The sequence below is a fragment of the Hylaeus volcanicus genome, chromosome 3 (assembly GCF_026283585.1).
Source record: "Hylaeus volcanicus isolate JK05 chromosome 3, UHH_iyHylVolc1.0_haploid, whole genome shotgun sequence".
Classification (NCBI taxonomy): domain Eukaryota; kingdom Metazoa; phylum Arthropoda; class Insecta; order Hymenoptera; family Colletidae; genus Hylaeus; species Hylaeus volcanicus.
In genome coordinates, this window is record NC_071978.1 from 11027555 (window position 1) to 11042587 (window position 15033).

At 35.9% G+C, this 15033-nt stretch overlaps 1 protein-coding gene across 1 annotated transcript in view; it reads right to left on the minus strand.

Annotated features, from left to right (window-relative positions):
- Positions 1–15033, minus strand: part of LOC128873677 (uncharacterized) — a 201835-nt gene that overhangs the window by 105848 nt on the left and 80954 nt on the right. Inside the window, exon 3 of the mRNA XM_054117399.1 lies at positions 216–330. Within this exon, the coding sequence (XP_053973374.1) occupies positions 216–330 (115 nt within the window). The remainder of the gene's footprint in view (positions 1–215; positions 331–15033) is intronic.

A 15033-nucleotide genomic window follows, 5' to 3' on the forward strand; every position in this document is an offset into this window, starting at 1 on the left:
ATTTCAAACAATTTTCACTGACAAAGTCCTCTCCCTTGTAAATAGTTTTCTGGCACGCAAGCTTGAAAAACACTGTTACTATTCACGGAGGGTGTATATATAGTGTAATGAGAGCGAAAGGGTTCATTTGACTCCGATAAAAATGCATCGTCGTAGAAAAGGGGTTAATAATAAATTTAATTATAGACGCACGAAATGGGGCGATTAACTCTTACCTTATTTTCGAGACCACTGTGGGGGTGAATTCTAGCAGAGGGAATCCTAACTCCTGGGGCCTGACATCCTCCAAGCTACTGTACTTGACGTAGGTACAGGATGGTACAGGAATATCTGGAAGTAAATATAGAAACAATGTCGATCAATATACGGTAAAAATAACATGTACATTGCGTCCGTAGAACTAGTTTATACGGAAGGGTTCTGATGCTCGTGTATTGAATATTATGTGATACTTATATTAACCTATCGTTTATACTTCAAGTATCTACACTGTCCCAGTTGATGATCATCTGTTTTTTTTTTTTAAAGCGTGAGATAAACGTGTATTGTACAATATTTTAGAGGAAATTATAATTATAAATATTTTAAACAATAGGTAAAGAAAGTGATACAGGAATTGTTGGATTTTTCTTTCTATATAAAGATATTCATGCACGTAAAATACTATATGCTACATAAAACAATGAGAATCAGAGTAGGAGTAATTAATATTCTTCAATTGCAATTGGACAAATTTTGTAAAAACATCGAAATTATTCCTCAGTGTTCCATCTCCACTCCAAAATACATAGAAACGCGAGCTTTTCAATTGCATGACCCTTCTCATCAGCTGTGTTTTAAAAAATTAATCCTGTCCTATAGGTACGTGCGTGCACGTGAATACTAACTAGTTACATTCGACGTAAAGCAATGAGAACCAGAGCAGCGGTAATTCATATCCTAGAATTGCAATTGGAAAAATTCCCTTCGCGATTTTTAATATCACTTGAGTGACGTAATTCGGACCAAGCATTCAAAGAGTGATAAAAGCAAAGCAATTTCCGTGCATTCGGATTTAAATCAAAACTGCCCGCGATTTCGTTCTTTCGATTCCACTTTCTATCGCGTGAGTTTTTAATATCGTGTCACTCAACAGGTCGCGCCATTGGTACGTTCAAGAATACGTATCGTGTCCAAGCGAAATTCGATTTTTTTGGCGTTGTAACGATCCTGGGCGCAATCCACGCCGACTAATTTCGTATTTGAACCGTGTTCCACGGTATGAAACGATCATCACCGTTTTGGACTTCAGTCGGTAGCGGTAGACTGGCTTTGTTCCCTCGCGGAGCGGCATGAAATGGTGAAAGGGTGGCGCTCGAATAACGAGCCGACAGCGTTAACGTCGAAAAATCAATAGGGCTGCGTGCAGTCCTCATAAATAAATATGAATACCGAGAACCTTCCGGTCCTGTATCGTACGTAAATTTATTATAAAAACGACCGTCGAATGTAAATAATCGAAGAGATCTGTTCAACCAAAGGGTGGATGGACAATTTCGATGCCTGACGAGCGTTCAAAAGTAATTTATGATCTGAACTGTAATTAGTTATTCTACCTAGATGCGTACAAATTTCCAAAGTTCGACAACAGAATAATATCATGGAAATTCTGCAAGAGATCTGTGAATTAATTCCCGAAAGAAAGTAACACAGCTATCTCAAGTACAATCTAGAGTAGGATAAAAAGTTAGAAAGAACTCTCCACTAACAATACAGTATCAAATTTATCATGCAGATCCGCAAGCTTACGAAGAAGAGGTTGGGGCAAAAAACAGAAGATTCCTGTACAAAGCTCCCTTGGCTTCAAGTTTTCGAAGAGAAACCTCCCTATTCCGCGGAACCAAGTGCAATATAAAGAGTTACCACGGCGAAAAAGAGAATTACCGAGCTCCAAAAGGAGTGAAGAATACTTTCTTCACCTGCAATACTTAATACTTTCTTCGATGCACTGCCATGGTTACAAAGTAGAATCTAAATTCGCATTTTCCTTCCTTGGAAAAATGGAACTGGTAAAGGAATATAAGGTTACAAATGAAAGGTTCTTTTTCACTTCTTGCAGTAGAATTATCTCTTAATTATACAAAGAAGACCATGCGTGGTTTAATATAAGTGAACTAGCCTCGTTATATTCTTTATGTTACGTTAAGAGGTCGTAGGTGTTCTAGAAATATCTTTGATGTATCTAATAATTTTTTTTTGAGAGAGAATCAAAGGACTTCCTCGAGGTTTGAAAATAATATAATATTTGAGAGTTGTATTTAGCCCATCATTGGTCAAGTGAATTTCCAACTTTCTAAGCATATTTATTTTTTGAACAAAATATTGTAATATGTATAAGAATAGACATACAGTTAATCTAAACAAATTTCTTCAATAGACATGAAGAATACCAATAATTGTGGTACTGACTGTAAATACAAAAGTATATAAAACACCAACAATAATATACATTGTATATCGTTTAAAAATTGAAACATACTTCTATTTAAGTTCCTAATTCTTTTCTGTATCTATGAAAATATAAATTTCTCTCTACCCCTTATACATATAGTCACCCCTGTACTCATAACTCAATAATGTATTCGTTACTCGAAATTTTGTATTCAGCTGAGAATTTTGGCCAAGACTGATTTGCGATCACTGTTCGAGTCGAAGAGTCTCGAAGACATCTGAAACATCTTCGACCATCGAGGATATACCAACTGCAGACAGCTCGCTTTAAAAGGTGAAATGGCTTCCCAGCCTTCATCCGGTCGCAGCATCCGGTAAGTGAGGTGAATTTGTCCTGTTTTAAGCTCAGCCGACGAAAGAACAGCCGATGGGCGGCGGCGTGGTATGTGCCAGGCGTCCAAAAAAAGACAGAAAACGTCAAATTCTCAATGAACCTGGCTCGCAGCGGGCGTGAAAGAACCTCATCGATTTTACAATCTCCGCGCCTCCTCCTCTCTCACCTTTACAGACTATTACCCCTTCCGCGCCACCTGATAACTTCGTGTCCCGAAATTTTCTCTCTCTTTCCGACCGTCGTCTATTCCTGACTCCTCTCCCGCTTTCCAGCGCTTTTCCACTGTACCTCTTCGTTCTTTTTTCGGGGGCAGTGTTACGTTCTGCTGATTCACAGTTAATGAGGCGAGAACGGGCTACCCTGCATAAACCGAGAGCCGTTCGTAAATTGTTAAAAAATTCAGCTATATATATACGAGCGTTTCTTGGATTATAGAAAATTCCAACTCGTCTCGAGGGCGAAAGTGAAACGTTCCGGGAAATGATGCGCGCGCATGTAACTAGGTCCTGCTACACGACATTGAAAAACGACAGCAATTAATCGATATAAAAGGATATTAGCGACCAGCAATCCTCGAAGCTAGAAGGGCGTGTTACTTAATGGAGATATATAATAAACCTATTGTCCCGTTTTTTTAAATTCCTTTTTAATTAAAGAAAAGGACGTTTTCCTTTCATTTCAATCTTTTTAACGTAAGCTTTGTTGTAGTATTATGTCGTAGCAGACTCTTTCTAAATACGTGTCACAAAGATGAGAGAATTAAATTGGATCTCTTGGATTCCACCAATATTCATGATTGCGGATTTTCGTATATTTATAGTAAATTTGAATGCGCAATGAAATACAACATGCCCACAGTATGCAGAAATATAAGGAAAGATCCAAAATTCGTAGTATAATATCTGAAAAGTAAAATAAGTTCCTAGTTAGATACAATATTTTTAAATACATTTCCAAAAATTTCATTTTACATAATGATCCGCAATCTAATAACTAAACTACGGATATTTATTCAAATTTCTCAAAATCTCGAAAGAATATTATTCTCATAAATATAAAGATCTTCTTCCTCATTCTCTCTATCTAATTTCACTTTTAGTTCCACCGAGACGCACCCAGAAGTAAAATTAATTCAAAGTAGAGCGTAGCGAATATATCTTAACCCTAATGAATCTTACTAAACAGCTGGATTCTTGCGCGCGTACATAAAAATGTGATAAACGATAGTTGATACTACTTCCCGCTATGCGTGAAGCAACGTAACTTCATTAAACGCGAATGAAAAATATGGCTGCTGCGCGCTGAAAAATTAAAAATGACCTACGGCGCGACGAGCACATCATTTCACGTCCCGCCCTGTTCAGACGCATTTTAACATTCTCTCGAGCCCTTTAGGTGACGAAGAAGACTTATCTCAGAAGACTTATCTTGGAATGGACTGTATTTCCCAGTGGCACTGTCGAAACTAAACATCGTTAGGCCAAAGCTTATCGTAAAACACCGCTAATATTCATATTAGCACAAGTTCTTCTTCATTCGATATCAATGATCAGAGGTATCGAGTTTACCATTGAACGGAATCTAGTATCTAATATTTACAGTGTTTTCCGGAAGCTTTCACAGGATTCTGATAGATCTTTACGGCGCGCGGCGGCGCCGCTATTGGCTCAGAGATCTGGCTGCTACTCGTGTGTTTATATGCACATCTATCTATTTATTCATCAATTCACGTGCACCTGCCTGTTTACGTATTTACTTCTCATTAATCTTTCACAGTTGGTGCTCGTTCTCTATTCGACTTCTGCTGCTGCTTATCTTTCGGTTTAACTCCTTCAAAATCACCGCGCAAATTCACTTCCCAATACCACGCTCTATACAAGGTGTTTTAGAAATGTAGCTACACATAACATGGTAGATAGAGGAAGACAAGAGGAAATGGCAACATCTTCACAGATTGCGGTAATTATATGGCTTGTACAAAATATCCATTGTTCGTAATGTTCTCAGTTTATTACTTCTTAATATTTTGTAACTATTACAGGCTCAAGCAATATTGATACTGATACTAATGAAGATTATTCTTCACTTTTCATTTCAAATAAGCATGAACATACTTTTTCAAAAGAGACTACATGTATACAAGATCACTCGTTTAATTTCGATTATTTTCAATGAAAATAAATTATGTATATCCTTAAAATATGAATAGATACACAGTCGATCTCGTAAATATTCGTAGCCTCTATATCTATTGAAAAAGTTTGACCAAATTAAATAATTGTTTTAATATTACTAAGTAAATTTTTCATTATAAATATATATGAATAAGCTTATACATGTATATATTTGTATATACATCAATATATTTATACAAACATACACTTGGTAACATCAAACTTAACATTCAATTTAATCAAATTTCTTCAGTAGACATAGAAGGTACGAATATTCATGGGAATATATATATATTTACTGTATATATTTTCCCCATTAAAAAAAATCCTTATGGATTTAAAAAAGAAATATAACCAGACTAAAGATGTACAAATTGACGCCCTACACTATAATAGCACCTTAGCCCTTTCAGACCTGAATTTTTGTTAAAGGTTAACTTTGACTATAACTAGTATGGAAAAAATAAAAAAAACAAAAAGAATTCTTCATGTGCACAAGGACTTTTGCTCTAAACGATAATGTCGATAATGTATGAATCATACTAAATATTGCGTCCTCGAATGTAGACGCCAGATCTGAAAGGGTTAACGCGCGTCCCACTGCATGACAGCAAACAAAGAGCCGTTTATTATCACGAAGTACCAAACAGTCTCCAGAAAATAACACGTAAACAGGACACCCTGTATATCCGCAAGGGTCGACCGTAACACGTCATAGCACGATCTAGGTGAAAAGGGAATCGGTAAAATCCCAATACTCGTCGCAGCATTCAACATTAACAGGGAAGCGTGCTCTTTAAGCCAAGTTCCGGCAATCTGGCATCAAAGAGGCCGGAGGCCCTTTCAAGAGCGACGTTTGGAAAAGGCGCAATGCCACGGGAACACCGAAAAGGGTAGCGCATGAACGATCCCGTAGAGGCTACCTAGCTAGGAGGCTAGCCAATTTTTGTGAGTGCACCTTGAAATAATCATAGCTTTCCAACGTAAGTGGAGTCCCGCTGTTGCACACATCCAACTGCAACTGCACGTGCACGGACAACCTGGTTGCAGACGTGAAAATACACATATAGATATATATATATATACATATATATTCGTCTGGTAGAGTACTGGCAAACTCGGAGCACCAACCGGCGCGACGGTACGATAGTCTAAGGTGGCCGTAAAGACGCGAGTATCTGGCAGGTGGTGGTCGTGTAGATGCTATATAATATTCATGCAGCGATATTGCATCTTGAGTGGTGCCATTAGAGCGAAGCGTCAGCCGTCGCGGTCTCGTGGCGGTTTGTTGTTCTCCTGGCGCCTTGCTCGCTATTTAACCGCCCCTACGGTCTGTCCACTTCAAACCGTCGTCATCGGAGTTTCTCCAGACTTTGACATTCGCTGGTGGACCTCTCCCCCCACCCCCACCCCCCCTCCACACAAAGGAGTGGGTGAAATTAAAGTTTTCGCTTGGAAATAGCGCGGCATTCTCTTGCCAAGGAATTGTATTTTTAGGAAATTACGACCCTCCTAGGGACCGACTGGCTGAGGGTTGATTACGTGTGGAATACGTGGTTGACTAGTTTGTGGATTTCGAACTTGGTAAAACCATTCGCAGTTTGTCGTGCTTTTGGTTGTCTGTGGCGATGGTGCTGGACGTGGCCGATGATATCGATATATGGATGCCATGAATAGAGTTGCTGGTATCGATTCAATGAATGCGTTGCAAGACGAGAGGAAAGGCAGACTGGTATCCTTATGAAATTTTACAGATTTCTAGAGTATTAAATTATTAGGTTGTCTAAATGTTTCTTTTATTTCATTAATAAGTAATATACAGAGTGAGTCACCCTTTTAGTCATACAATGATAAGTCACTAGAGGAGAATAGACAAAGAAATGATCTCAGGGTTATATTTTCCATGATTTCTAGGTCACTGGCGTTTTTTTTTTTATTTTTTTATTGAATACGATATTTTCAATTTTGTAATCTTGTAGCTGATAAAAAGATGAATACAAACATGTATAATATATTGAGCTTCAGATGATATCAACCTATCTCTTGTGAATCTTGTGGATTGATTTACTTTTTGGAGTCTTTCTTCTATGTTTCACTGCTGTTTTGCTGAAATCTCAATGATACTTCGTTTTCGAAACGTATTAAAATTTCACAAAGTACCAAACAGTTGATCTCACTAATAACAACGACTACTTGTTAAAATTCAGTTTAATAATCCTACATAATGCTCAGGAATTAATTCGTGCCGGTATTAATTTTGTTATTGGATTGGCCCCATCATTAGTAATCCTTTCGGATTTGATGGTAGATTTTAAAGTTTCCCTTTAATCCTTCCACTCTGATATTTCCAAAGTTAATGATAACACGGATAAATATTTTAAACAGAATTTAAATAGTTTTCAGGTCGACATCATTTGATTTGGATTATTTTTATTACCTCGCAATATTAAGGTCTGGTAATACTTCATACTGTCATAATTATTTAAACAATTTCAAAGAATTTATCATTGCATAAAAGTATATATATATTAATATTGGATCATTTGTATGTAACATGGCTCGTATCATATTCTTTTACTTATATATATTTCGTATTTTGTATATAATATTTTATTATATTTTAATATGATTTTTCGTGTTAATGGAAACCTCCAAGAGAGCATACATTATTAAATAATTTATGCTCGCGTAAGTTTATCCTGTATAATCACTCCTAAAACACACCCAAATAGAAAACATTAATATTAATTATTCATATAACAGTGCACCGAGAGAAGAAGTTTATTTTGCAAATAATAGATATAATATCGTTTGGTTGTATTTATTATATTAGTTTATATCTGAAATGCATTAAATCCGCAGTCTAATCATAGTAATCGAATTTTTCTTTACTTTTGCTGGTGCGCCTTTTGACTCTGTTTTGTCACGGATTCGCATATTAGTTCTATCGCTGGTACCGTTGTTCTTCCGAGTATAGCGAGAAAAGGACGCTTCCAGGTATGTAGAGTCTTTTTAGCGCACGGTTCTTTAGGGACATCGGAGATGACGTTAAGTATTCATCGAGCGTTTTCACGTCTTCATGCCTTCTCGTCACTCTGCGTGGCGCGTTTTCGAAAGTGGGATCTCAGAGGCATTCCGTCCCCATAACCGCCATTATCGCTAGCTTCCTACCCTCAATTCTGTTCCTCGCCCTTCGACTTAATGTCTACTACGCTTTCATCGCCGTACCAACTCGAAATTACGTACGAGGGGCTGGAAAATATTAACTCTGATCTGTTCGTCATACGTTCCGTCAACATCAAAGGAGACGTGTCAGATTTTTGTCAAAGTTTTCAAGATGACATCCTAATACGATTTATTTTACACAGAGAATTATTAAAGGTAAAACGTTTTAAGAAGGATACAAGTAACTGGCATTTGACTTGTGTAAAATTTTTATCTGAAAAATTGTCGACTACGTTCTTATCGAATAAATTTTTACAACTGTAGAATAATAGTAAATACGAAATTTGTCCTTTTTATTTATATATTCTTCACTTATCATGAACAACTCCAATTATATTTACAGTACATACAGGATCAAATTTATCTGCAATACTATGTGATTTTTAAATTAAAAAATTAGACTTTAAATAAATTGTGAAATATAGTACATTTAAAATCGCAAAATTAATTCGGCAACACATATCAACATTATATTTCCTACAAAAATTCTCCTTAAATTCGAGTTTTCAATAAAATATAAACAAATAAAGTAATTTTCTTTTTGCTCCCTAACTAGCAGGGCCCATTATGAAATTTCTTATAAAGTTAGTTCAACCTTATACCTCGGCAATATTTTTTCCACAAGACTAACTTTCCAGCCCGCACTCGTCAAAACTTTTTACCTTAGTTACCAAGGATGAGAACCTCACAAATAATTGCGTTTCATCCGATTGTGGTCCTCTCTCAAGTTGTCAGCCTCCAGTTGGTGTCCAGCAGGAAAGTCGGACTCTAAAAAATGCTGGCATGTTAAGAGCTTTCGACCTGGCACCTACTCTTTTGAGCTTCATAGGATTTCGTGGTATTTTACTTCGGCTTGCGGTAGAGGAGCGAAAGAAGGAGTAGTAGGTGCCACTATAAAGCTTCCCCAACGAAATGGATTGTCGGGACGAAATCGCGAGCCTGCCAAGTACCAGCAGAAGAAGCCTCGTCTGTCAAAACCAAATACTCTTCCTCGAGAAGAGCGTATTTTGAAGCATGTCGTACTTCGAGATTCTAAGAAGTTTAAATAAGGGATTTTTGGGGAAAGTGATCGAAATCGATCACACGTTGAATGTGCTACACCATGGCGTCAACTTTGCTCCTTTATTGGTTTATTTGGATACTGACAAATGTCTCTGTTTGTTTCATTAATTCCTTCCTCGACAGTTCGATTAGTAGTCAAGATATTCTGCCGAATAGTAAAATATAGAACTTCCTCTGTAAATATTATACGAAATTATTGGTACTCATTCTTATTATTACTGTTTAGTATAATTTATATTTGATGACTCCTATATTTCAATAGTATTTGAATGTTCAAATATTTCTAGATCATACTAGAATACTATCTTTCACCTACTTATAATAATAATTTTATTTTTACTCTCTTTAATTCTTGACTACTTTTTCAACGGAATAAATTCCATTCTGAAACATCGTAACATAAAAACAATTCAAAATTAATTTGGGTGCTTTTAGGTATGTAATTCTGTTGAAATACCTCCTAATTTATTCATGCAGTAAATAGCAGCGTTCCAGGTGTCTGTATCATAAACATAGTTTTCAAGAAGACCCCTTACTACCTCCCAGAAGGAAAAACCAAACATTTTCGAGCGAACTTGAAACGATCCGTGGAAAAAGTAGTAGTCGACACTAGAAGAAAGAGCACGTTCGAGTTCAGTCACTCTCTCTCTCTCTCTCTCTCTCTCTCTCTCTATCTCTAGAACAGCAAGATGGCCGGCCAAAACAAAGGCCTGGAAATGACGTTGTTTACGAGGCTCAATTGTTTTAAAAAGAGACGAAGGTCGAGCATCGCTGGCAACGATCCCGCGGGAGCGACCAGGAAAGAACGAAGAGAACGAGTGGCGTGCAAAGAGGGTTGAACTGCAACGAGTGGAGCAGTGGTTCTTAGCCAGTATTGGGCGAAAGCTACTTAGAATAGGAAATAAAAATACAATAGATGGTAATGAAGAAGCAGACACTATAGCTTGCGTGATTTATTTTTTAACAGTTAGGTAAGATTTTCTCAGTAACATTAAAAACATATTTTTCCTATGATTTATTCAAAAAATGTATTTAATTAAATTCGTACTGAACAAAGTATATGACACCTAATCAAAATAAATTACAAATTTTAACGAATCTTTCAATTCAGACATATATCAGTAACAATAATTATTTTACCTCCACGAATTAAATATATCTTAGTTGAAAGAAGAAATGTGTCCACACTTTAGGGACACTCTGTATTATCCACGCTGCAGACTGATACGCATAAAACAAAAAGATGACCCCATCTAGTTCCAAGCACGAAGGAGTTAAGAACCACTGGAGCAGAGTTATAAAGGAAGGCATAGTAGTGGGTGAGGATTCGCCTAGCCCTCATCGACTTAAAGAGGCTCCCACCGAGCAAGGGGAGAGGGAGAGGAACGAGGAGGGCACTCGATTATTCTATTGGGCCGGATTAAAAAGCATACTCGAATCCGATTGTTTGTAATTCCGATGAAAAAGCTGGGCGATAAAGGAATCATAGTCGAAGGCTGCGCCCAGGGAACGTTCGAGAATAAGATGCACGATTTTAAGAGTGATCTGGTGGGATCGTGTCCTCTTCAAACTGATTGAACAAACGCGTAGAGCTCGTGATCGAGAAAGGATTTTTTAGAAAAAAAAAAATGCGAGAGAACGACTCGTCGACCGATTGTTTTCAATCGTCGATTAATGAATCCTGGAACTGGCTTGCAAATCACGATGAAAGCTTTCGAATTGTTTGTGTAACAATCTGGTCTTCTGACTTTAATAATAGATAGTCGCTCTCAAAAAATATTTCATTCGACTAATGGCGTGGACGGGAATGTTAGAAAATAACGATGAAACAGCAACATTGGTGTCTGTTGGATTAATTTTAGTTTTAGTTTAAAGAATCATAAAGAAAATTGTATTTTGATTATGTACATATACGTTCGTTAAATGATTGATACCGAAGCTGAATAATTTGTCTTAAATCTGTGTTTGTATAGGGAAAATATGTGGGATCAATTTTTGATCAAATTGGTTAATACTCAAACTCAATAATTTTACTTTCTTCTGTATTTTTTGGAAAAAATTGTGCACTTAATTCTTACTTTATATATTAAAATAATATCAAAGCAAAGAAGTGATGGCACGAACAAATTATCAATTCCAACATTAATATAAATTACAGTTACTTAATTTCACTCTAGACTTTTCAGGATATTTTCTTTATTTGCATTATCCTTTACAGTCGTGCTTAATCTCTGAATTAACGTTTGTACCAATGCGTCTATAATAATCTTTTACTAAGTCATAGAAAACGAAATACTACATACGTAGAAATAATCTCATAATACGCTCGGCAACTCCGAGTAAATTATCACCAGACAGTTCGGCATTATCATAAAGTTGAAATATTCATTGACGTTCGTTCGTTTGGCAAGCGGATTAAGTGATATTTCATAGAGGATTAGCTATCCTCCGAGGACAATAATTCTTCAAACACTTATATTCGCATTAATTACTTTGTGCTAAATTATTTGTGGCACCTAAAAGTTCATGCGATCTTAGAATGACAATTAGTTATTACTTAAAGCTACGTATGTGCAATACACATAATTGAAATGCATCATTTTTCTCCTGCAACAATTCGTGCAACATTCGCGTACCCTGCCCTTGTTTTTCGTTATAATTACTATAACGCCATTAAAAAATGATTATAGAAATAATACAGATATAGATCGTAAATTCTTTATTTTTTACTTCTGTTTATCCTCATTCCTAGTTACCTTTATAATTCTTTTTCATTTCACTGAAAAAATCTTATTACGTAGGAATTCAATAAAAGATTATACCTCTGTTTTTCATAGCTCTAAAGTGTTTCTATTAGTTTGCTTTCGATTTCTATCACATTTGGTTGCACGAGAATACTCTAACAGCGAAACATAAACAGATGCTTTGTAACAATTGACACACAGTTTTAATAAATAAACAACAATAAAGGTATTAATCAACCGTACGTGATAACGTGAAATATTTATAGTTGAACATGAATTGTTATTAAATCCACAAAGTAAAAGCAATAAAGAATTTTATTCTACAATAAATATTTCATTCTGTACAAATGTAGCTGGTAGCGAAATACTTTTGCTCGGCAGAGTATGTTGTACATACCTAATTGAAAAATAAAATCGTAGTCTTTTTTGTAAAACCTTTCATCTCGACGATCCATCATAATTTCGACTGTTCAGTTTTTCGAAAAAGCGAAAGCAGTTGGAAGAATTCAAGCAGAACGCTGGCATGGAATAATACGAATTTCATCCCGGATTATTCGTTTTGATTTAAACGATGGAATATTCCAACTTCCGGCCGGATCATTTCACAGATCTGCAAACAAAATAACCTGTCCCTGTTACTTCCCGTTTGCACGTGAAATGTAATCCTTTATCGGTGTCTGCGAAATTATACCGGAAAGGAAATTTGTATCTACCGGGGGCCACAGTCTGTAAATCGTTGCACGAAAACCCATCAGTCGACTATTTGCCAGTCTCGTACCGTGAATATTCTTTTTTCGATAAAAAGGATTCTGGGATTATAAATCAGCGCTGTGATTTTCGCGACCCGCTGCTCTTTGTCTACGACATACATAGTAACGCGCAGAGAGTTTTATTAGAAAAGTTCGTCGAACGCATTGCGCAAATTGAACTGTTCTCTTTCAAATGAAATATTTTTTTATCGTTAGCTCCTCTTCCGAATGGTTTAATAAATGGTGGGTTTTTTAAATTGTCCACTCTTGCCAATTTCTGTGTGCATTGTTATATTGGAGAAAATTTGCTGGACATTTTCTTGAATTAAAATACTCATAATAGTTCATAAAATACACATAATACATTGTTTAAGTATTCTATTATTATTTTTTACTATTTTACTAACGATGCATCGATAGTAAATCAGATGCATGACAAATTTCGTGAAATGTACATCCTGCAATGGGAAATAAAAAACCATCTACAGTAGTCGATATCTCATATATCACTGTCCAGAAGATAACCTATCGATGTCATAAAACTATAGCTCGTTCGTTACACATTTGGTCTTCACCTTGAATCTATTTTTATTTCTGATACTCTTGGAAAATTTTTACTGAAAACAAAATTTTCCTAATCATTCCTAATACACTGTCTATAAATTTTTCAACTACAGGAGCCTCAAATTGTATATATTTAACACGAAAATAGTTTCAGATTTTTGGTAAAACTACATTAGTGCAGACGGTTTTTATTTTCGTTCAAAGTTCCTAGTATTAACCTCGTTACGGTTATTTAAAGTTAGCTCGTGAAATCCGCCATTTATTTCTGAACTACCTAATGCATGCCAAGTTTCGTGAAATTCTTTACTATGTAATTAAAAGGTTCTCAGACACCTCAGTCTCAAGGTAGCGAGTTAGGTGCAGCTAAAAGGGGAACGATAATCGAGTTCAGCGTAGAAATTAAATTTTAATTGACAAAGGGAAATTTCGCTGAGATTGATCGTTTTGACGATAAGAGACGATGCAGTATTTGTATATGTGTCGTCGAAGCTGTAGAAAATAATAATAATTACTACCACTTGTGTTTCGATTTGTATGAAAAATTATACACTTTCAGGTACAAAATAATAGAGTTATCTCCAAAAAAATGAAAGTAGTGGTTACAACATTCACTCATTCAATCTTTGTATGTAAGTAGCTCATTTGAATAACAAAGTAAGCATAGCATGATGTCTCTATTAGGCATACTACGACACTTCCTTCATCCATATTTTTATTCCATCTCAATTTAAGGAAAAGGCTTAATTATACTTGAATACTTAAAAAACTAATATTAATTAGTCAGTTTAAAAAGCATACTATCCAACGTTATATACTTTCAATACTTCTACTTCAAATTTTAAACTGAATTTACATTTTCCTTTCCTCTACTAAAAAATACGCGATAATTAAATTCTACAAAAATGAAACAACGAACCCCTATTAGAACAGAATCCTGTACAAGATTTCTATTATACATAATTTATAATGCTATGGTCGCATGAATTACGTGTATAGGGGGTACAACCATATTAAAGTGCGACGAATAAAGAACACTTCCTCGTTTTCCCTAGTCTACCATTGCCAGGTTAAACTCCAAAAACTTTACGCATCCATAAGGGTAAATTTCCAAGTTAACAGGGAGTAATGTTCGGAGTGTACACGAAACAAACTCGTGAGATCAAACTTTATCTGATCGTTCTTTCCAGCGTCCTCGAACAAATTTCAAGTTCCAGCTATAAATTATTCTCCCTTCAATATCGTTCAGACCGTATTCACTCGCGGGAGCAAATTCAGTGAAGATAACAAACTTTTCCAGGATACCGATAAATTCTTCAACGTCGCGCCATTGAACGAATATTTGCCACTGCCCTATCGGTGGTGATCTTCCCTTTACGACTATGACATCTCCATTCCACTTAAAAATGCAGCAAATAGATATTGTCAAGTCTGTATTATATTACAGTACGCGGAGATGAAAAGAACGCCGTGTAGACGAAAGATTCTCGAATCCAGCATCAAGGGAAGAAGATGAATAGTCCAAAGAGTACTCTATTTGTAAGACTATACTTCTTTTATACATGAAAATGTTTCGTCACTCTACGTAAAAAAGTATTGAGACAAAGTGATTACAAAAATAATTAGTTCACGAGATATTTCAAATACTTGTCTTATAAATAAATAAAATAATTATAGAGTGATGGAACAATAAT